Source organism: Sinocyclocheilus rhinocerous, unplaced genomic scaffold, assembly GCF_001515625.1.
Source record: "Sinocyclocheilus rhinocerous isolate Xijiao unplaced genomic scaffold, SAMN03320098_v1.1 scaffold853, whole genome shotgun sequence".
Classification (NCBI taxonomy): Eukaryota; Metazoa; Chordata; class Actinopteri; order Cypriniformes; family Cyprinidae; genus Sinocyclocheilus; species Sinocyclocheilus rhinocerous.
In genome coordinates, this window is record NW_015627738.1 from 1004654 (window position 1) to 1028917 (window position 24264).

General features: G+C 34.5%; 3 protein-coding genes and 1 pseudogene across 3 annotated transcripts in view; 2 read left to right on the plus strand and 2 right to left on the minus strand.

Moving 5' to 3' along the window:
• The window catches only part of si:ch73-242m19.1 (coiled-coil domain containing 162), a 28871-nt gene extending 24322 nt beyond the window's left edge, over positions 1–4549 (plus strand). The window contains exons 40-46 of the mRNA XM_016545925.1: positions 483–617; positions 717–869; positions 2441–2650; positions 3670–3790; positions 3876–3926; positions 4005–4126; positions 4305–4549. Of these exons, the coding sequence (XP_016401411.1) occupies positions 483–617; positions 717–869; positions 2441–2650; positions 3670–3790; positions 3876–3926; positions 4005–4126; positions 4305–4418 (906 nt within the window). The 3' untranslated portion in view covers positions 4419–4549. The remainder of the gene's footprint in view (positions 1–482; positions 618–716; positions 870–2440; positions 2651–3669; positions 3791–3875; positions 3927–4004; positions 4127–4304) is intronic.
• Positions 4550–7024: 2475 nt separating this feature from the next.
• Positions 7025–13079, minus strand: zbtb24 (zinc finger and BTB domain containing 24). The gene is made up of 7 exons (XM_016545933.1): positions 13049–13079; positions 11839–11872; positions 10498–11347; positions 9335–9502; positions 8889–9056; positions 8731–8812; positions 7025–7121 (listed from the first exon to the last, which is right to left on the minus strand). The coding sequence occupies exons 3-7, from the start codon at positions 11321–11323 to the stop codon at positions 7025–7027; spliced, it is 1341 nt and encodes a 446-aa protein (XP_016401419.1). The 5' UTR covers positions 11324–11347; positions 11839–11872; positions 13049–13079.
• A 2436-nt stretch (positions 13080–15515) lies between these two features.
• On the plus strand, positions 15516–17091 carry LOC107734355 (D-aspartate oxidase-like; annotated as a pseudogene).
• Positions 17092–18372: 1281 nt separating this feature from the next.
• On the minus strand, positions 18373–24169 carry LOC107734075 (uronyl 2-sulfotransferase-like). Its single transcript, XM_016545940.1, has 9 exons — positions 23858–24169; positions 22820–22857; positions 22511–22666; positions 22265–22344; positions 21033–21186; positions 20221–20318; positions 19630–19787; positions 19004–19174; positions 18373–18632 (listed from the first exon to the last, which is right to left on the minus strand). Exons 1-9 carry the CDS (start codon positions 24075–24077, stop codon positions 18373–18375), a joined length of 1335 nt encoding a protein of 444 aa, XP_016401426.1. The 5' UTR covers positions 24078–24169.
• Between the last annotated feature and the right edge of the window lie 95 nt (positions 24170–24264).

Below are 24264 nucleotides of genomic sequence, written 5' to 3' on the forward strand. Positions count from 1 at the left end.
TTTCCCAAATCTTTAATACAGTAATGAAAATAATCCTGTAGATATAAGGCCTATTTTAGGACCATGTAGATTTTCTGTGACCTTTTCATTTCTAATGTGAAAAGTTCTTCTTATCACTAATCTAATGTGACAAAAAAGATTACTTTAAATAAAGTGCAGTTGGAAGTATAGTGGTGTATGTTGTTAAAGGGGTCATATGATGCGATTTTAATTTTTCCTTTCTCTTTGGAGTGTTACAAGCCCTTGGTATTACATTTAAAATGTAATAATTATATGATTTATATATTAGATTTACAGTACAATAATGTAAATTCTGGGGGTAATGTGTTAAATTATCATGAACAATGTAGTATTGCAGAAAATCTTATTGATTTGTTTTTTATGCAAAATGTATTGACCAATTTGTTTTTGTTATTTGGGGTGAAATGTAATCTGGGCTTTTCTTTGTGACATTCAACCTTTTATCTCTTTGTTTTATTCAGAAAGAAGTATTAGAAGATCTTCATGCGGAGAATAGTAAGCTGGCTGGACTTGTGTGTAAACTGAGAGCCTTTAACCACTGGAGGCTGGTGATCGCTCAAGAGAAACTACAAAAAGAGCTGCTGCAGTGGAAACTGGTATTAATCACATGTGTTTAATAATACCAGGCTTCGGCTAGCCTCTCCTCCTCTTCTTTTGCCCTTTAGTAACTCTGAATGTTGCTCCTGTGTGTCCAGAATGAGGTGTCGTGTAAAACTGAAGCTCTTAAAGTGAAGATGATCTCGGAGCAGAAGGAGATTGGTCTAAAACAAGAGCTCGATGCTGTGCAGGAGGCCATGCTGCAGTGTAAGAGCAAATATGAGCACATCCAGAGACAGATCATTCAGCAGGTACAACACTCTCAGCCTTATCATCTTTATATCCATAATTGGGCTTTGCTGTGTGCAAATTGAGCCATCATAAAGACAGGAAGTACCTGAAATATATACACTGCTTCCAGACTGAATCTTATGATCTTAGTCCAGGGGTGTAAAAAGTATTGAAAATTTGTACTTAAGTTAAAATGCAGATACTCTATCAAAAATGTTACTTAATTAAAAGTCAAAGTACCTATTAAAAAAAAAAAAAGTGAAAGTAAGAAGGTATTCACATTTAATTGTACTTTTAAATTTTAAATTGTGCTTTTTAATGTGACTCTTGAAAACAAGAGGCAGTAGAGATTTCGATGCAAAAACTTTTTAAAGAAACCTGTCAAAAAAATCATCGTTTTCTCACTATTGTGAGTGACTATGTAAAACTCTAGGACACTGCAGACGTTAAAGTGAACCAGTATACTGAAACCTGTTACCTTTCAGCTATAATTTTTAGTTGATGGTTTTGCAATGACATTTTTTTTTTATATAGGCCTAGTGATTGTTAGACTAAGCAGCAAGACTAATCATGAACCATGTTTACCATCCTTAAAGGGATAGTTCACCCAAAAATTAAAATTCTGTCATCATTTACTCACCCTCATGTCGTTCCAAACCTGTATGAGTTGCTTTCTTATGTTGAACATAAAAGAAGATATTTTGAAGATTGCTGGTAATCAAACAGTTGGTGGTTGCCATTGACTTCCATAGTATTTTTTTTCCTACTATGGAAGTCAATGATTTATTACCAGCAATCTTCAAAATATCTTCTTTTATGTTCAACATAAGAAAGCAACTCATACAGGTTTGGAACGACATGAGGGTGAGTAAATGATGACAGAATTTTCATTTTTGGGTGAACTATCCCTTTAAGTTCATCCATCTGCAGCTATGGTTATTATAAAAAACTGTAAGGAATAGTTCACCCCAAAATGAACATTTTGTCAACATTTACTCACTCTTGTCACATTAGAATAAATAAAAATACTATTTTTATTTTTAAATACTATATATAATAATAAAGAAATTACATGTACATGAAAATATAGTTAACTAAGTTTAAACTAAAACAATAAAAAAACATTTTGTTACTTGAAATAAATGTTAACTGAAACAAAATAAAATATAAAAACATACTTATTTTATTTCAGCTAGTTGCCAAGGCATCAGTTCCCATTTTAATTTAGTTTAACTTTATGCACTAAAAAACTGAAACTAACACTGAAATCAAATTTAAAACTGTATAGACATATAAAAAAAAACTACTAAAACTAATAAAAAATTACAAAAACAAACAACAAAATTACTAAAACTTTAAATGTAAAATGAAAACAGAAAATATAAAAACTAAAACGAATTAAAATATTAATAAAATCCATAATAGGATCTCACTGATACCAAAATAACACTGAGTGTAATGGACTAAAACTTATTATTTTTACCTTGTAAATGTAAAAGTACAAGTATTCAGTTATAACAGAATTCAAATAAAGTACAGATCCCCCAACATAATACTTTAGAATAGTAGTCAAATACACTTTACACCTCAGTCTCAGAAGCTGCAGGACATGGAGCATCGCTCCACACGAGACACACAGAGCCGACAGGAGCTGGAGGTGCTGCGCATGCAGAGTCTGGAGCAGCTGCAGGAAGACATGGAGGACAGACAGAGTCAACTCAGGGCTCTGAGCGCACAGCTCGAGAAAAACAGCAAAGAGACGGAGCTACGGCAACAACGCAGCCACAAGCAAATCAAACACGTGAGTCTGAACTGCAGGCTTTATGATGATTATTATAAATGTTAAGTTAAGACTCTACAGGCAAACCCACTGTTTTTTTTTCATGCACTGCTGAGTTTTGAGATTTTGGGGTAATCTGCTTCCCTAGCGTGTCTTCTTTTAGACTAGTAGAAAACACATTTAAAATACACATTTAAGTGTTTTTTTTTTTAATCACACTTTTTTTTTTTTTTTTGCTTCAGTAGATTTCCATTACAATGCATATCTTTAAAGGCCATTTTCTCTCCATTTCAGCAGCACTTACACCAAACAGTTTTGTTCTTATCTATATTCTGAAGGTTTTTATAGAGGTTTTTTTTCTTATATTATTCAGCTGATCTATACAACATTTTATTCCTAAAAACACGGTGAAAATGTATTTTTGTTCTGGCTGGGCACCGCAGCAAAAGTGACTGCCCACTGCTCAGGGTGTGTGTTCACAGTGTGTGTGTTCACTGCTGTGTGTGTGCACTTGGATGGGATAAATGCAGAGCATAAATTCCGAGTATGGGACACCATACTTGGCCACACGTCACGTCACATATTTAACAAGAATTTTGAACCTGGTTTTTATCCAATATTCCGATTTATATTCTGGAAATGTTTGCAAATTATTGCATTTTTAAATTTAGATAATGCCTCATTTGCATATTTAAACATAATATTTCAGAAACTTGTAATACATAACAATTGTCTTAATGTACTGGGATTAATCAACTGGGGGAAGTTTAGAGGTATCTGTTAGTGATATCAATTTTTACCATATCCACCTGTAGTGTTTTGCCATAAACTTCAACATCAGACAATAAAAACAAACTTTTTAAAATATTGTGAAAGTCTTAATTGTAAAAGTTCAAACAGTAAAGCACAACGCTAACAACACCAAGGTCATGGGTTCAATTCTTGAACTGATTAAATGTATACCTTTACTGCAATATAACTTGGCTATGGTTAAAAGCATCTGTCACATGCATAAATGTAAAGTATCTTGTATTTTGAAGGTGAGAGGTAAGCTTCATCAGGAGCGGAGCCTGAAACTAGAAGCGTTCCAGCAGGTGGACACACTACAAAGTCAGATCCACAGTTTTGAGTCAGCATTGTGTAAATCTACATTTCCTTCAGGTGCTCACAATACTGATTTCCTTTTACCTTTTTTAGCATTAAGGAAACATTTTTATTCATATCACTCACTTTTTTCATGTTTAAGGACGCCAAAGCTCCTCCTCAAGAAGGCTACATTTAAGAAATGCATCGGCAGGTAAATCACTCAGTCGTTTTCTCTGTCTTTTTGCTTCTAAACTTGACTTGTACACCTCTGTGGCTTGTTGTATTGCAGGTTTGCTCAGGAACAACTCGGTTATGTCTTTTACAAACAGTAGCTTTATAAACACAACTGATGACCTCAGTACTGAAATGGGTTGGAGAGAGTCATGGACACCTCTGGACAGACCCAAAACAGTGAGTTATTTGATTCTGTAGTAAGAGTCATTTAACATGCCAAGCATTACAGGAATAGTCCAACCAAAAATACTCGAAGTCTAAAAAATACTAAAAGTCTGATCATAGCACAAAGAACATGAATTATGTGGTGTGAATTTAAATATCTCTTCCAACATTCCATTGTTCTATTTCACAGAACTCCAATCGTCTTCGTCTGGACATTTCAGAGGCGCTGTTACCCAGTCTTCCTGATGGAAACGCTTCTTCTAACCACCTGACATACCAGAATCTTAGATTGGGTCACAAGTAAATGACCCTAACCGCACTAATTAATACCTTTTGATTTATTTCAGACATTTGAACATTTTTACTTGTGCCCAAACAACCCTAACCTAAACCTGCACTAACCTGAATGACCCAGACAGGTCTGATTATTTGTGCATTAATTAAAACTTAATGTTTACCATTAAGGGGTGAATCTGATGCATATGCATGTCACATTTTCACTCAAAAATCAAAATAATTTTTTTTTAGGCCCATGAAGATTGTTTGCATTTTCCCCCAAACTATCATTACTGTACTGATTTTGGAGCAGGACTATCTTATATCTGACCAATGCCTTACCAGGCAACTAAAAGTAAACTAACTAAAACCATTAAAGAAAACATTTTCATTACTTGAAATACAACAAACATTAACTGAAATAAAATAAACTATAAAATATCTTATTTTCATTTAATTTAACTTGTACTAAAATAACTAAAAAAACACTGAAATAAAAGTTAATAAAAAGCATATATACATATTTAAAAAAACTAATATAAATGACAAAAACATCAAAATTAATAACACTGCTCAGTACTGCAAAGTCACATTTTAAATGCAATGTTCAAACATTTACATTAGAATTTTTCTGTAATTTTATAAATAAAAATAATTACGTGTGCAATAGTAATTTTTTTACAGTAAAAAAACAATGATTAATATGTCTTGTTTTTTTGCATTACAGAAATGAGAAATTAACTTAATTATCGCCCTATATTAAACCTTCCTTTTCTTGCAAAAATCTTAGAACATATTATGGCCTTGCAGCTACACAATCACCTTACAATAAATAATCTTTTTGAGCCCCTTCAGTCTGGCTTTCGAAAATTTCATAGTACTGAGACAGTCTTGATCAAGGTCACCAATGACCTGTTAATAGCCTCAGATTCTGGTTCTCTCTCCATTCTTCTCCTTGATCTTAGTGCCACTTTTGATACTGTCAATCACAATCTCTTACTTAACCGTCTTGAAACTGTTTTTAGTGTTTCTGAGATGGTTTTAACGTGGATTAGATCACATCTCTCTGATCATCGACATTTTGTCTGCATGAGTGGTCTGTCATCACTACTGGTGTTCCCCAGGGTTCAATTTTAGGCCCCTTACTTTTTAGCATTTCTATATTTCCCCTTGGATTGCTTTTAAGATCACTTGGGCTTAATTATTTTTAATGCTGACAACACTCAGATTTATATTCACTCTAAGCCTGGTCAAAACGTGGATGTTTCTTTCTTATCACATTGTATTTCTGAGATAAAAGCATGGATGTCCCAAAACGTAATAATGAAAAAACTGAGGTCTTGCTTGTTGGCACTTCTTATCAGCTTCGTAAAAGCTGGCTCACTAATTTAAATTGTAGATGGCTCTGTTTTGAAGTTACAAACTAAATTAAAAACTTTAGGAGTTATATTTGATTCAAGCCTGTCTTTTGTCCAACATGTGAAATACACTAAGAACTCCTTTTTTCATCTCAGAAATATTGCTAGACTCCGTCCTATGCTATCCCTTTCTGTGACTGAAAGGCTTATTAATACTTTCGTATTTTCCCGCATAGACTACTGTAATGCACTTCTTGCTGGCGTTTACGATCTGTAGGGGACAGGGCTTTCTCATCCTAGACTTTGGAATGCACTCCCTTCTTATATAAGAGACACACAGAATCTAAGTACTTTTAAATCTTACTTAAAAACTCATTTTTCAGGTTAGCTTTGTCTTGACTGTCCTAAATGTTATATTCTAGTATGTTCTTTTAATTTGTGTTGTATTTTTATCTGTGTTTTATTATGTAAAGTGCTTTAAGAAGCTGCTTTAAAGGCGCTATATAAAAATAAAGATTATTATAGAATAATTTTTGCATTATGGCAATGAGCACTGGTTGGAAAAACTTATGCCACTGAGTCAAATATCCAGTGACATGCTGGACAGTAACACTTAAATAAATTGTTTTTTGGACAAATAGTTTGGAGTCGCATTTATGTGAACCATTTATTGTCTTTAGTCTCATTAACAAGTACAAAAACAAACGAAGAATGGCTATGCTTCATGATCTGTATCGAAGTCATTTAAAAAACAAAAAAGATGTTTCTGCTTGTTCTCAATTAATCAGCTTGACTGATTAAAATATAACCATTTACAACAAAAGAGAATAAGTATCAGCATTGTTTTTTTTTCACAGACTCGTTCATAATGCTGATGCTTGTTCTCTTTTGTTGAATTTGAACAAGTACAGAAAACAAATTAATAATGGCGATTAGGGCTGCACAATTAATCAAATTTCTAATCGCGATTACAATTATGGATGCCACAATTACGTAATCGTTCAAAGTCCACTTATGTTATTCTGTGTGCTTAAGATGCGTTTTTTTCTTTCTACATGTTATCTTAAGGGTTTTTCCCATTATTTTAATTTTAGTTTTAGTATAACATTATAATACCATTCATATTTGTACTTTTTTATAATTTAAAGAAGAAACCAATCCGATGTATAGTTGACATTTGAGGCTTAATACTATAGAAAAGCACTAAAAGTTTTTCAGTTAGTGTTTTCAGCTTGTTTATTTTCATTTAAAAAATACGGCATGCAGTTGCATCAAACTATGGTATAAACATCATTGATGCCACATGACGCCTCCTGGCACTGGGGTCAGAGAAGGTCTTATCGCAGATGTTGCAGACGTATGGCTTCTCTCCTCTGGATGGGGAAAGATCATTTCATGACATGGTGAGTAGGGTAAAAAAATGTAATGAACAGTTACCATAATTTCAACTCTTACCATAATTCACACCACAATTCCCCGGTTAATTGATTGCATTTGCAATTTTTTGTATTACAAGTTTTATGAAATGTTACGTTTAAATACGCAAATTATGCATTATCTTATTAAATATGCACTAATGTGCATACATTTCCAGAACTGAGATCTGTACATTAGATAAAGCCAAGTTCAAAATGTTTGTTTCATTTTGTTGACATATAAGAGTTAAAGGTTTTTACAGAGGGGATTTTGAATATCTGTTTATCAGAAAATACTGTCAAAGGCAAACTCACTATGTTTTAGGAATAAAATGTATAAAATCAGACAAATGATATACGAATAAACCCCTCTGTAAAAACCTCCAGAATAGAAGTAAACCTGTAAAGTTTAGTGTATATAAGTGATCTTGAAGTGACGAAAAAACTCATTTTGAGGAAACAGCCTTTAAAGATACTTATTGTAATTGAAATCTATTGATGCAAATAGATAAAGTACAATAAAATAAACACTTGAATGTATTTTGGATGTTTTCTTTCCACTCTGAAACAACACATTACGAAAAGCCAAACAGCCAAATCTCAAAACTAACTAGTGCATAAATAACAATGACAGTATTTTCTGATTTTTTTAAAGAATTTTGTACCTGGTTTTATCCAATGTTGGAATTTCTGCTCTGGAATTGTATGCAAATGAGTGCACATTTAATTAGACAATACCTCCTTTGCATATATAAAAATAACATCAGAAAACTAATACAAAAATGTTTGCAATTCTTAATATACTCACTCAAATGGGGAAGTATGGTGATATCTGTTACATTACATTTATCTGTTACATTACATTTTTACTAGGGATGCACGATATTATCGGACCAATATCGGAATCGGCCGATAATGGCTTTAAATGTAAATATCGGCATCAGCCCGATATGAAAAATTATGCCGATATGTCTTGCCGATAAGAGGAATAGGTTAACTCACATGTGCTCAGGGTGTGCTAGCGATTAGATCACGTCAGCAGTGTAACTCATTTTTGAAGCAAAGTTTTGCCTGAATGATGATTAGATTCACTGTTTTGGATCGCTGCATTTAAACTGTACAGAATGAAGCCTTAGGTGTGTGATAGTAATAGCATGTGCAGCGGCAGCCTCCCCCGGGTCCTAATGCCCGTCACAAACATGACAGTTGTAAATTAAATAATTTTATATATACTGATTTATTCATTAATGTGTAATATGTTATATTTTTTAAACAAATTATGAGCTCTAAAAAATTTTCAGAATTTTTACAACTCTTTTTCTTTAGACCATCTACAAATGTTAATTCTTAAAATAAAATGTTAAGGTTACTACTGCATCTTTCTGAAAAAAAAAAAAAGTGTTGTTTCCAAACAAAAGGAAATATATCGGTATCGCCATCAGCCAAAAGAGTTGAAAAATATCGGCATATCGGATATCGGCAAAAATCCAATATCGTGCATCCCTAATTTTTACCCTATTCACCTGTAGTGTCTTAATGTGCAAATGAACTTATGTTGGTTTCTGACCTGTGTATCATGATGTGTGTCTGTAGTGTGCTCTTGGCTGTGAAACACTTCCCACAGATCTCACATGTGAACGGCTTCTCACCTGCAGCAATAAAGTGGGGTTTATACAGCACAGTAGTATGCAAGTTGCAATGCAGTAAATGTGATGTGTTTATTACCAGTATGAGTTCTCAGGTGCTTCTTCAGTTGAGCTGCATCCATAAATTTATGATGGCATTGTGCACACTCAGGTAATGCTTTTCCTGTGTGAACACGGTAATGACTTTTCAGCTGCCGCTTCTGACTGAAGCTTTTCCCACACTTGTCACAACTGAAAGATTTATTCTCTGTGGAAAGACGACATCAGATAGTACAGTATTTTCAGTTTTTTTTAACATGCACCATGGTGTTTTGGACATTTACCGTGATAATACCAATGTTTGGGGCTGGTAACTTTTTTTTTTTTTTTTTAAGTAGTTTTTCTAACAATGTAAAAGTCTTTATTGTCACTTTTGATCAATTTAATGCATCCTTGCTGAATAAAAGTATAATCTTACTGACCCCATACATTTGAATGGTCGTATTATGAGCGGTATATCGCAGTGGTTTGGTATATTTGTGTTACCTGCGTGTAGGTTCATGTGCTCCAGTAGCGAGTGTTTCGTGGACAGCGCTTTGGAACATATGGTGCAGATGAAGGGCTTTTCTCCCGTGTGCATGCGCTGATGAACCAAAAGAGTGTGTTTCTGGGTGAAACCCTTCCCACAAACACTGCATCTGAATGGTTTTTCACCTACATGAAAGGAAAGTGTAATTTTACATTAAGTATTTAATGAATCTTAATAATCTCTGCTGAAATGCTTGAATATAATTAACAGAATCAGTGTTATTATAGTTCATTCAAACTAAAACTAAAACCATTAAAAACATTTTCGTTACTTGAAATAAATTCAACATTAACTGAAATAAAACTTATTTTATTTAATCTAGTTACCAAGGCAACATTTCTCATTTTGGTTATGTTTAACTTTAAGTACTAAAATAACGAAAATCAATAAAATTAATAAAAACAATAGACTTTTTTTTTTTATTACAAAAATACTAAAACTTTAAGTACAAACAGTAAATACAAAAAATAAAATATAATTTAAAATATTAACAAAATAATAGGGTATATTAATGATACTAAAATAACATTGAAATAGCTTTTTCACTTTTTCAACTTCAGTTAGTCTGTAATGTTGCTGTTTGAGCATAAAAAAGATCTGCAAAGTTACAAAGCTCAAAGTCCAATTCAAAAGGAGATATTTTATTTAACACAGAAACAGGGTTATTATTATCATAAACTAAAACTAAAAACAAGAAATTTTTTTAACATCAACTAACATAAAATTTAAGAAAGCATAAACTTATTTTATTTCAGCTAGTTGCTGAGGCAACATTTCTCATTTTCGTTTAAAGTTGAAGTACTATAATAACTAAACCTAAAGCTACTAAATAAAATTCATAAAAACACAGACATAAACTAATAGACATATTAAAAAATACAAAAACACAACAAAATTACTACATTGCGAAAACAGAATATATAAAAATTAAATCTAATTCAAAATATCAATGATACTACATGTAAAAGTGAACAGAATACATACATGCTAGATTTAATTCCGTTTAGTGTGTAATGCAAACAAGATTTTGTTGAATTTTATTTCTGTTTGTGTTTTTCATTTGCATGTTCCCTCATTACTTTTCAGTCGATTGTATAGAATAATAAAAACGGAGCTCTACCTGTGTGAGTGCGTTGATGTATCTTCAGAAACAGATGGTTTTTAAAAACCTTCCCACACTGGTCACACCTGGCCTCTGTGTCTGGGTACTTCCTCTTGCGTCCTCTCTTCCCCGGCTCCTTGCGCTCCAAGAGCTCGTCTCCTAACCTGTATCCCTTCAGCTTGACAGGCCGCTTTATTTTGCGCTTGCTGTGACGAGGTCTGTCCTCTCTGGGGTTATAGTCGCTGTCGCTGAAGTCTCTCGGTGGGGAAGTGGGATCTAAGAGGGGTTCTGTGGACTCAGAGGTACTTTGTGCTGGTAAACCAGTGTCTGGATCCTCTTTTTGGCTTGAATCCTGAGTGTGAAGGCTCTTTTTCGGCCGCCCTCTTTTACGCTTTGTCTGTATGCATTCATCAACACTGTCTCCCTCGGCAGACATCACATTTTCAGCCGTTGAACTGTCCTTTTGAAGGTCCTCGTGGGCTTTGAGCAAATCTCGGATGTCCAGAAACCGCGCCATGTCAAGCAGCTGCTCAGAGCTGCTCTCGTCCACAGACACATTTGCGCTGTAGATAAACTCGAGCACGGCCGAGAAGGTTTTCGCAGCCATGCCATCCAGCTTGTACACCGACTGGCTTACCTGATCTTCAGCGGTGAACATTAATGAGAAATACTCACTGCTCGCTGCCAAAAGAGCCTTGTGTGCCTTGAAGTGCACGTCTTCTACGATGAGGGTTATGTCACAGAGCAGTTCCCTTCTTCTGAGCTTGTCAAATTCATGCAGGATTGTGTCCTTGTGTGTTTTTGAATGCAGGGCGAGAACAGATGAGGCTGGTGGTTGAGACATGATGCTGTTACAGTGAGCATGAATCTAAAAAGGAAAAAGTTGAAACAGTCTATTAAGTTTGAAATAGAGCTCTCAGCTGGTTTTGCTTTTTGAACCTAGATGGGTATCAAGTGGCGAACAACACAACACCAAACCCATATTTAATGTATTCTGGGTCATATTTTCTTTTACTTTGAATAGTCTTGTTCATGGTTTTTGAGGATGAAGGCATGTCACACAATGAGTCTAATTTGACTGGCTTCTACAAAGTAAAACAAAGGATCTGGGAAGCATTTTCTCCTCCCCCTATATAAGCCTGTTTACTATATGCAAATCCAACTATGCACACACTTGTGAAAAAGAAGTGTGCTTAATTGAATTGAATATGCACTTTTAGTGTACCTTAAATCTTAGAAGTATTTTTTTTTTTTTAAAACCTGTCCTTACAGACAATATTATGCTAATGAAATAACAGGCCACTTAAAGGGATAGTTCACCCAAAAAAAAAAAAAAAAAATCTGTCATCTTTTACTCACCCAAGTTGTTCCAAACCTCTGAGTTTTTCGTCTTCTGTTGAACACAAAAGAAGATATTTTGAACAACTATGGAAGTCAATGGGGACCAGAAACTGTTTGGTTATACCAACATTCTTCAGAATATCTTTTTTGTGTTCTTTTATTTTAAATCATCATGTTAATCTTTCGTTGTGCTTGAAAGTACACTTACTTTGATGTTGACTAACATACTAAAGCACATAAGTTAATGTTTTAAATTATATAAATTACAACTTTATCATTAAAAAAGTGTAATTAGATATATTTAAATACATGACAACAGAAATTACATTGAAGTATATTTTAGTTTACCATAAATGCTTGTCAGCACATTCAGCAGTACACTTTAACCATATTTCAAAAACAATAAAATTATGAAATTACATAAGAAGATATATTTAAGTGGGCTTAAAAGCTCTAAATTTTAATACATTTTCATTTAATTTCTATCAACATGCAATTAAGTGTCTGAAACCTTTATTACATTCAGTTCCCATCATAAGTAAAGTATGCTAAAGTGTAGTGTTTTCACACATTGTTACATTTCTATTTAGATCTGTTTCCCCCTCCTGTCATTGACCCATCAGAACAGACCAACAACACTTTTGGGTTGTGACAAACCATGCATCATTAAAAAAAATAAAAATTATTTGAAGTACCATGTAAATACCATGGTACAGTAATATGATAATCATTCAGAACCAATGTTATTTCCATATTTGGACCCAAACCGCTTTATAAGCCAATATATATTTGATAAATTAGTTCCTCTGAAACATTTTACAGAAATATCAGTAAATGCATGCATGCTACAATCATACGACACAACTGTGCACGCAACCTGAGCTGTAAACACAGTCTAGTACAGTGCAGATCGTGTTCTGACTGCATCACAAACTGTGTTATGCGCTCAGCAGGTCAAAGACAAGCGCCTGTGAATCTTCATGTAGGCTATATCTACAGTATGTCAAAGGTCTTTGAACACAGTAATAAATGAATAAACTGCTTTAAGCCCAGCGCCATGTGTAGCAACAAAGAGCTGCTTCGCTTCCCCTTCTAAAACACTCTCCTATCGCTAAAAGACTAGCGCTGATTTGAAAATTACAACATTTAATCTGCGAAACACACGTCAAAGAATAATCGCACTACTGTTTGAGGACTATAATATACGATTAAGCTTTCAGGACCTCACCTTAAAGGAACCGTTTCAGACTGGCATATCTCGCGAGAATTGCCTTCCGTGATTTCAGTAAACATCACAGAAACGAGCAGATAGAAAGGCAAGCACAGAGTACCAAAACGGGCGGGGCGTGTATTTACAGCCATGATTTGTCTGAATACTAATTATTTCTGTTTTGATTATTTTATATGTTTTTTTAGTCAACCACTTTCAAAGTTTCTATTATTATTATTATTATTTAGACGGCGTTGTCACATGGTAACCATAGGCGCTATTGGATAACAGATTTTATGTAATAATATTATATAAATTGTATATTTTTTAGTTTGTATATTTTTACAGTCTATGGATTGTAAGCAGAGATGCGCCCCCAGGCGGAACCACATTTGTCACCCAGTGTAGTGTTTGCAAACAGCGCCACTGTTGTGTCTTTTTTTATAACTGAGGGGATAGAATTACTGTACTGAACATAAAGAATATTTGTCCGGTACCTTCTAAACCATTTATTGCACACTAATATTTAACTATTAGCAAGTGCACACCCGCCATAAATAGCTTCAATGTTATGTGTACAAATAAAAGCTTACCACGTGTGTGTGTGTTCAGTTTCTCCCTCTGATAAATTGATTTACCCATTAAGTGAGGCAGTAATTGAGAGTATGAACTACTATAATTCACTATGATGAAACACAAGAATAGTGAGGTTTTTATTTTATTTTACAATCCGACACGGACAGACGGTGAAACATCGTTTGTAATCGATCACGTGACTCTGATACTGAGCAGTGTTGCCAGGTCCTTGGTTTTCCCGCGCAATCGGGCTACTTTAACACTGTTGCCGCGGGTTGAAGCGACCCCAATAACGTGATATTTAGACCCTGGAATTCGAATTTTACAAGGGGAACAACGCCAAAAAACCCCCCGTGTATTTTACCCCCCGGATTTGGCTGGTTTTGGGGAGCCATTTTAAGGAGGTAATGTTGTGAAAACCTGGCAACCCTGATACTGAGCTTCATTGGAGCATGTTTTGCCTGCTCGAACAGGTGCCTTGAAGCTTCAGTGTCATACTTAACATTACTAATGTTGACCTATATTCATCAGTTTGTGCCGTAATCGAGCACAAAGCGAATTAATGATTAATGTGCGTCAGTGATAATTCACAGACAGAGTGTTTGTTCATGCAGGTCTCAGTAGGCTGGAGGTAAGTAAGCGTGTAAACCAAATGTGCATCTGCTTGAACATTCTGTAAATTGTATTTTAAATACTGCAGTACTATCTGGCATAGTACAAATAAACCTTCGTTCTACTACAGTAACAAATTATACTAATTATGGCATTTGTACAATGCTGCAAACATACTAAACAGTCTGTATTGAGGCGATGTACTTTATTATTATTACTGCTACAGTATGGCAGGTGTAGGCATGATTACTTGCACGATTTCAAAATGTTAAGCTACCGTGGTTGCTGCATGAAATATGCTTTATTTTTATTATATTGACTAGTATGACTGTTTCAAACAAAGTAGGCCTATATATAGCATAGCATAACCCAGGAACACATACAGGTGCATCTCAATAAATTAGAATGTAGTGGAAAATTTAATTTATTTCAGTAATTCAACTCAAATTGTGAAACTTGTGTATTAAATAAATTCAATGCACACAGGCTGAAGTAGTTTAAGTCTTTGGTTCTTTTAATTGTGATGATTTTGGCTCACATTTAACAAAAACCCACCAATTCACTATCTCAACAAATTAGAATGTTCTAAGAACTTATTGCTAATGTTTCCATTAAGTTAAGAAAACGTTATATCTGAATGTTATCTGAACAATCAAAACGTCCATTTAAAAAAAAATATATATATTTTTTAAGTGAACCTTTCATTTTCATTATTTTGCAAACATTATGAAAATGTTCATTTTGAATGTTCTCTAAACCATCTTAGACCAACATCCAACTAAATTGTTTCAGAAAAATGTTCCATAAAAATGTACAAATAATATTTTTGCTAATGTGTTGAGAAAATTATTCGTAACTTTAGACAAAACAGCAAAAGAACACTAGCCAAAGTTCTGAGAACATTCTCTGTTAGCTGGATAAGTAGTGCATCTGTCTGTTGTTTATTGTCTTTGTGCCAACAACGTAAATAAACAAATTCAGCTACAAACTATGACTTTATGGTTGTCTTGCATGGTTTTTAAAGGTCTCTGTATTGTGTGAAGGGGATGATTTTATGTTTGTTAGCTTTGTAAAACAATAGATTTAATTATCTTTTATAGATCGTTGAGTACTTTTTAAATAAAAATAAAATAGTACAGTTCAATGGTGGAACATCAGCAGAAGTTTTATTTATTTGTTTATTTTAAGTTTTATTGGAAAATATAAATGTTAAAAATGGTTGGAAAATAGAGATGTAAACTTGAATGTCTGTTGAATCACGTTTTTACAGTGCACACGTTCATTTGTTGACTGAGAGATGAAGTGTGTGGAGGTGCTCGTGGTTGGAGCAGGTGTGGTGGGTTTATCCACTGCTGTGTGTGTCGCTGAGACGCTTCCATATTGTTCTGTGATTGTTATTGCAATTGTAGTTTTCACCGGACACCACCGGTGAAGGAGCTGCAGGAATCGTCTTACCCAAAGAGTTTCCTGGTGAGAGGATGCCTCAAACCTGCCATTATATCATGTGTTTGGCATAATGCCTTTGGCATATTGTTTAGGACACCGATTTGTCAAATTGATTATTATTGTCTTACTAGAAATCCCTCTTGAACGGCAAAAGCGTTGGTTCAAGGAGTCATTCGATCATCTTCTGGCCATTGCAGATCCCCCGCAGATGCTGGCGTGTACTTGAGCTCCAAGTAAATCCCTGATAACAACAATAAGAAAAAAAAGCTAAAAGATGATACATTGAAGTGTGTTTCATCTCTCATAATCTCTACTTTGCTTCATCCTTAGGTACCAAATTTTTTAAGGATATTCCCTGCGACAAAAAGCCCTTTTGGTCAGATTTTGTATTTGGATTCAGATACATGATAGATCATGAAATGAAGCGTTTTCCTAATCATAAGTTTGGTCAAGCATTTACCACATTAAAGTGTGAATGTCTGAACTACTTGCCATGGTTAGAAAAAAGGTACTGTTTAAAGTTTTATAATATACTGTTTAAAGTTGGGCAATTATTAATTATAATTATTATTATTTTTTTTTTTATTGAATTATTTTTCAATTATTATGAAAAAATGTAAAGTTACACACTACCAGTCAAAAGTTTTTAAATAAAATCTCTTATGCTCACCAAAGGCTTAATTTCTTTGATCAAAAATACAGTTAAAATAGTAATATTGTGAAATATTATGACAATTTGAAAGAACTGTTTTCTATTGTAATATATTTTAAAATGTAATTTATTTCTGTGATGGTAAAGCTGAATTTTCAACAGTCATTACGCCAGTCTTCAGTGTCAATTTGATCACTTTTGCTGCATTGAAAAAGCATTAATTTCTTTATTTTCTTACCTCATACTTTTTAATGGTGGTGTATCATGGTTTTCACAAAAAAAAAAAAGACTGGAGTAATGGCTGCTAAAACGTCAGCTTTGAATCACAAGGAATCATTACATTTTGAAATATATTAAAATAGAAAACAGCTATTTTAAATTGAAATATATTAAAATAGAAAACAGCTATTTAAATTGTAATAATATTTCACAATATTACTTTTTACTGTATTTTTGATCACATAAATGCAACCTTGATGAACATTAGAAACTTCTTTCAGAAACATTGTAAAACTTTATTATTCCAAATTTTTTGACTGGTCGTGTAGTATAGACACACAAAAAATGCAATCATACAATTTATAAAAGAAATATAAAAACTACAGGATAATAGTAAGCATATAATAAATAAACCAGTGTTATATTTTCCACTAGGTTTAGAGCAGTTGGAGGTCAGATCATACATGAAAAGGTGACTGATCTTCGTAAACTGGCCCTGAATTACGATGCCATCATGAACTGCTCAGGCCTCGGCTCTCGTTTTTTGGTGAAATGATCCGCGGCGCTGACGCTCTCCAGACGCGGAGAAACTCCGCCTTTGTCCATAACCACTCCTCTAGCCCCAGCTGGCCTGCTTTGGCCCAAGGTTTTCGTCAAGCCAAAAAACCCGGGCCGTTGGCCCTGAGGAAGCACCGACGAAGCACGATCAAGCCCCGGAAGTGACAGTGGAAACTCGACTGGCCCTGGCACACACTAGCACGCCCGCTTTTGGCTGGACAGTAGGGATGGGCGATACCCCTAATTTTGTTTTCGATACGATACCGATATTTTTCAAGGCAGTATCGTCGATATCGATACCGATTCGATACTTCTCGTGTACTACTGATGAGAAATGGCACTTTAATCTTAATAACAGATAAATCTATCATCATTTTGCATCTAAAATGTTTAATGATTTCTGTATTATTCATTTTGTTTGATTTCTACATGCCCCTAATTAGTAGGTTGTTTTCAATATGGAAGTAGAATTTGTTTACAGAATCTAAATCTTGAGAAAGATAAATTATGTAAATTGTTTGATGTTGAAAGGCATTTTCATATGCCAGTTTAATATGCTGTGTTTGAAAATTGTCTTTATTTTTGCATTTCTGCTTGACTATTTTTAACTAATGTTAAATATGCTTTGAGTTTTATGCAGTTTATGTAGTCATTTATGCAGTTATGTTGCCTTTAACTAATGAATGACTTTTAACTTAAATTTACTGTATAATTTATATCTGATTGTCAGTGTAACACCAAACATACCAAAATATTGTTTTGACAAGAAAGTAACTGCTGTCGTGTCTTATTTCCCACAGAACAAAAGTACTCTTCATAAGTGTTAATGGATATCAGGTATTCACAAATGATCTCTAAATTCACTCATTTCATTACAGTTGCAATGTGATTGTCTAAAAATGATACAAGGAATTACCCATGCATTATAATTTGTAAGAAAGTCTGACATACTAGAGCAAAAAATATATATAAGGTCAAGTTATTAAAACGTTAAATATTCTACAGTATACACTCTAAAAAATGCTGGGTTAAAAAGGGACAAACCCAGCTATTGGGTTGTTTTGAACCCAACCGCTGAGTCAAAACAACCCAATAGCTGGGTTTGTCCCTTTTTAACCCAGCATTTTTTAGAGTGTAAGAATGTTGGTAACATTCAGTGCAATCTTTGTTTTTGTTACAAATAAACAAAATCATGATTTTCAAGCTTCGCCCAGTTTTATGGTTCAGTAGGACCTGAATGATCATTTATTTTAGACTCTAGCAGACATCTGATCTGATCTCAGGTCTGTTCAGTCCACTCGAGTGAGTCTTCTGTGTCCTCCTCCTGTAGGTCTTTCCTCTGAAGCACACTAGAATAAGGTCTGGAGGGTTTTGGGCCAGATCTCAGGCCGATCTTCCTCTTGGTGAGGTGGAACTGAGCTTTGACAAAGTTGTAGAATTTGTACTCGTACTCCATGCGCTCATAAAGCACCTGCAGGGCCTCTAGATTAGGAATCTGTTTGCGGACGGTGCCCGTCATGTTCCCCAGCTTCCTGTATTCTGAATCGAACAGACAGATAAAGATTTAGACACAAAATTAATGTTAAGTTTAATAAAAAAAAGTCTGCTGTACATTGATTACACATTTTTTTGTGACTTAATATTAAAAATGTATAGAAATGTATAAATATATACACAATACAAATATATAATATAATTATATATTGTATAGAAATTTTATCATTTTAATTTGATTTAATATTAAAAAATATATTAAAATTATATAAATGTATTTATTTATATTAGGTAAATTTGATATTTTAAGTAATTTGACATAATATACGTAATTTCTTAATTTGACTTATTAACTAAAAATTAGTTTTAAGTACGATTTTTAGTTTTTTTTTAATATTAATGAATATTTCTGACACTGACTGGGCCAGATCTCAGGCCGATCTTCCTCTTGGTGAGGTGGAACTGAGCTTTGACGAAGTTGTAGAATTTGTACTCGTACTCCATGCGCTCATAAAGCACCTGCAGGGCCTCTAGATTAGGAATCTGTTTGCGGACGGTGCCCGTCATGTTCCCCAGCTTCCTGTATTCTGAATCGAACAGACAGATAAAGATTTAGACACAAAATTAATGTTAAGTTTAATAAAAAAAAGTCTGCTGTACATTGATTACACATTTTTTTGTGACTTAATATTAAAAATGTATAGAAATGTATAAATATATACACACACACATAATTTAAATTATATTTACATAAATTTACAAAGCATTTTTTATAAAAAATATTTAAAATCATAAAAATCATATTTATATATAAATTATCTAAAAATTATATTTACATACAAATAGCATTTACGTAATTTGACTCAATATTAAAATTCTGACACTGCACTGCATAAAAAAAATAATTAAACAGTGGAATATTAATATAAATATTAATAAATAAAATTTTTAAAAGTGACCAGTCAAACCATCTGAAATATACAACTTATATGAATTTATCCTGCTAAACATCATCTCTGTAAATCTGCAGGAAAAGTCTCACCTGGACTTCTGTAGATGTTCAAGACGTCAGAGAAGAAGTGTGGAAGGAGTCTCTCCAGCAGAAGCAGCACATCCTCAAGTTCCTCCAACACTCCTACCAGCAGATAATGATCCAGAACGTTCTGCTTGGCCATCTCCAGCGCCCACACACCCGGCTCTCTAGTTCATGACAAGATTATTGCACCATACATTACACTAGATCACTCCTGGCCATCTATTGATAGTACGGCTGCTTTCGAAACAAGAAGCTTTGAAACATTTATTAATCTTTTGTTTATAAATCATTGATTCAGAGCTTGTTTCCATCTCCCCAAGTCTTTTCGGCAAACGATGCTTTGTTACGTCATACGGGTTCGAACATTTATAAATTCCCAAATATTTTCAAAATACACTTTCTGAATTTTCATTGCATTCGCAATGTTTTGACCAGCAGGTGCTGCCAGACTGGTGTTTCGAGCGCCTCGATTTGGCTGGTTCACAGTTTCGAAAAAGCATTGTTTATCCCATCACCATCTATTAATTCAGAGTTGGATGAAAATGCATGAACCATTAAAAATGAATCACATAAGGAACATATGAGTGTAATGGTCACCTGCACTGAGGATGCTGCCCACAGAAATACGGGATAATGTAGAAGAGCCGGAGGTTGGAGCATTCTGGGTAGCTTTCCAAGATGCATGTGTTGATGTCCTTTGGTCAAGAAGAACATAACGGAAACAGTACAGCAGATGTTTTTTATCCAAAGATGAACAAATGCAATGTGTCAAAGAGCCACTGGCAACATTTCACTGTTAGTTCTGCTAGTGCCATTACACTGATTTAGTTGTTGAACTGGACTGAAGCTCTGAGAACAGTGCTGTGTTTATTCATTCTCAAGGGGTCAGAACACACAAATGCTGTGACTGTGGGGTCATTCATATCAGTCTCCAACCAACGGCCCACGCCTGGCTATTTCCTGCTGCTGAGCAAACAAAACCACAACATTCCAGAGAAAGGTGCAGAAAACCAACAGATGAAAATTAGCATTTGAACAGAAACCATGCCTATCCATGTGCATTGTGTAGAACGAATATGATTGCATTGGTATCTTTACAGAAACTGTACACGTCTAGTTGTCATGTGTGTTTTCCTCAGATGATGTCACGCTGTATGTACTGTATATACACGGCCTGTAAAGCATTACCACACGTCACAGGAAAGCCAGCAGCACAGTCAGTCTCACACTAAATACAGACCGAGTAAAGCATGTTAATAACCGCTGCCCGCTGAGCAGTGAACGAGGCATTCATGTGTATCGCACAGTCCAGTGTTCATTCACTCAGTGCTCATTCTACATTTGTACTGTTTCTCTAACTTTGCTTCAACTACTGCTTTCTTCAGAAACATTTGTTTTAAATCTCTTACTAAGTATCTCTCGTCGTCTTTCATCCCAGGGGTCCGGACGATGTGATTCTCTTCCCCCCTCCAGTCGCCGAAGCGCCGGAAGAAATAGTTGGACAGGAATCGGTTGATGGGATCTCTGATGATATTAATGTGCACGGGCTCATCCGTTCTGAACCTGATTACAGTAGAGAGAGGACTCATGTTAGAATATGCCTTATTTTATCTGTGTATATTTATTACACAGCTGCCTGGAAAAGTCAGATATTTTTAAATATTCATCGTCATTCATGGCAAAAATGGAACAGCAGAGCTAGTTTGGTTTTCGATATTCCACACTTATGCAGAAATAAATACAGATAATTCTAAAATGGCTTTTCCCCCCATTATTTTAGCTGAATATAACCCATCTAACAGGAAATGTTCTCAAAACTTTGGCTAACGTTCTGGCAAGTTTCTCTCAAAGTTACGAACCAACATTTTTCAAGTAACGTTAATAGTTCAAAATCACACTTACCTGGTCTTTAATAATGTTCTTAAAATGTCAGCACAAAAAATATTTATACATCGTTCATGGAACATTTTTTTCTGAAACGCCTTAGCTGGAAAATTTTTAAATGTTACTACATTTTTCAGAATGTTCAGAAAACATTCAAAAGTAACATTCTCATAATGTCTGCAGAATAATCAAAATGTAATGTTCACATAACCAAGAAAAACATTAAAAAATTTTTTTTTTAAACTATGTTTTGAATGTTCAGAGAACATATAGAAAATGAAAATGCTGTCATAAAATAATGGGAAAATTGGCAAAATATTCTTAGAACATATTTTTGTTAGCTGGGAATGAGCATAAATCTGCTACATTGTAACACTACTTTCAGGTCTCTCGTGATACACTTACACGAGTTTGTACAAACGCTAATGTCCCGTTCTTAATTAGTTTATAGTGAAAATAACCTGAGAAGACTTTAGCATTGTTAATATTATTTTTAATAATAATTAATTAATTAGTTGTTCAGTTATTCATATAATTAATACATAATAATAATACAGGCAAAATTGCTAAATACACAGAATTACAAAAACAATATTCTATGTTTTTATTTATTTGATGAGTAGCCATGCATCAACTCACCTGCTAAAATTGAGAATTAATAATTAATACAGGCAAAATTGCTAAATAAATACACAGAATTACAAAAACAAAATTCTATGTTTTTATTTATCTGATGAGTAGCCATGCATCAACTCACCTGCTAAAATTGAGAAAATGCACATGTCGGGTATAAAGAAATGGCTGAGGAGTTGTGCTGATGTTTCTAATCAGATTTTCCTACACAGAAATGAAAGAAGAACAGTTCAAATGAATAGCTAGTGATGGTTCAGTGGTGGATGATGGCTGAAATATTGGCATACTGGAATTATAATGATGAATTGGCAGCTAATGTGACGCTCGTAAAACAAGACATTGTTTACATTGGCAATTCATTTTTGATTACCTGTTCACGTTTGGTGAGTCTGGTCTTGTTGTGAATATCAGAGGAGATGAGAGTGAACCGATGTCTGTCCACCAGCATGCGCAGCAACTGAACTATAGTGCGACTGCCACACTTACCCACCCTGTTATACACAACCTGACTTGGGAAAGGTAGAGCCTGCAACAGAGACAACTCTTGCAACATTCAAAGCGTTTCCACTAAAGAACAATCTTGGCATAAACGTATATGCATCTGTCGATTGTCGGACATTACGGTCACAAATGAGATTCAAGCACTCAAATCTTATAGTATGACATGCAATGCTCTTACTCTGGGTGCTAAAGATCCATGGCCATCAGCAAATCTCCCTAAAAAGTTTAAAACAAAATAAAAATAAATAGAAGTGTGCCTGCCATATACTTTACATATAATTGTGCATATTGAATTTCACAAGTAGACGTTGCTGTGTGATACACTCCTTATAGTTCTTGAGATGAAATGCCAAATGTTCCATCCATCTGTATAATATTTGTAGACTTGGGTACTGAAATGTAAGACTGATATCTTTTATATGAGTATTTTAAGAACTGATGCTTTGGAAATCCACAGGTTCTTCCACTCCTCCATCAGTCATTGTAGGACAATGAAAGGCCTCATATCATGAGTTTACATGGACTCGTGTGGAATTCACCGGTGGGTCTCATGCACTGCTCTAAAAGCCAAGAACAACACTGGTGTCTTATAGACCAATAGCAGAGAGAGCAAATTTGACAGTCTGCTCTTTATGAACCTTGACTGATGCCGCTGATCTGAGAACACAACTACAGTATCAGGCTTTGCTAACACTTCATAACCTGAATCATTAAGGTGAATTCAGTAAGTCAGACATGTCAGGAAACCTATAAGTTCATATTGCGGTGTAAGCAAAAGAAGATCCGTTTAGACCCTAATACTATAATACAATGCTTTTAAGACCCATTAAAGCTACTTAAAAAAGTTTTTTTCACTAACTTCATGAAAACATTTATAAATAAATAAAATGTGAGGTTTTGAGTCAAAAGTCCAATTATACAAATGCTTGTTTTCTCTAGTAGTGATTTTGTTTAAACACCTAGTAGTGGGAAAAAATACACTGATATACACAAAAAAATATTTACGAAATATATGAATGAAGGACAAGAAAAAATATATATAACATATATAATAATACATATATATATATATATATATATATATATATATATAAATAACTTTTTAAGTAACTTTAATAGGTCCTTTAAAAGTATTGTATAGGCAGACAGCAGATTCCATTGTGTCAACTTACCCCATGAATCCTGATAAACGCACACAGTATGTTTAAGGTCTTACCGAGATAATAACCCACATCCAGCAGGACTTTTGGTGCTCCTCCGTTTAACTGATAGAACACAGAGCCCAGGCAGAATATGAGGAGAGCGGTGAGACAGTAGAACAGATCCCGGCGAGATACTCGGAGCAGAACCACCGCGAGCCAGTTTCCCCTGCGGCTCCTGACGCGCATGTAGCCGCTCAAGTGTTTATGAGAGAGAGGCTTTCTGAAAGTCATCATATTCTCATGACGGGAATCCAGAGAGATGATACTAATCCATCTGATCTCTGTTAACACATCACCGGAGTCACACGGCTCTCAGAGGAGCGGATGCGTTCTGGTCAGACTCTCCGAACTCACCGCACTGTGCGGCGTTAAACCTGCAGGTGTGCACGATGTTTGGGGGCGTGGTGAGACCCTCAGTTTT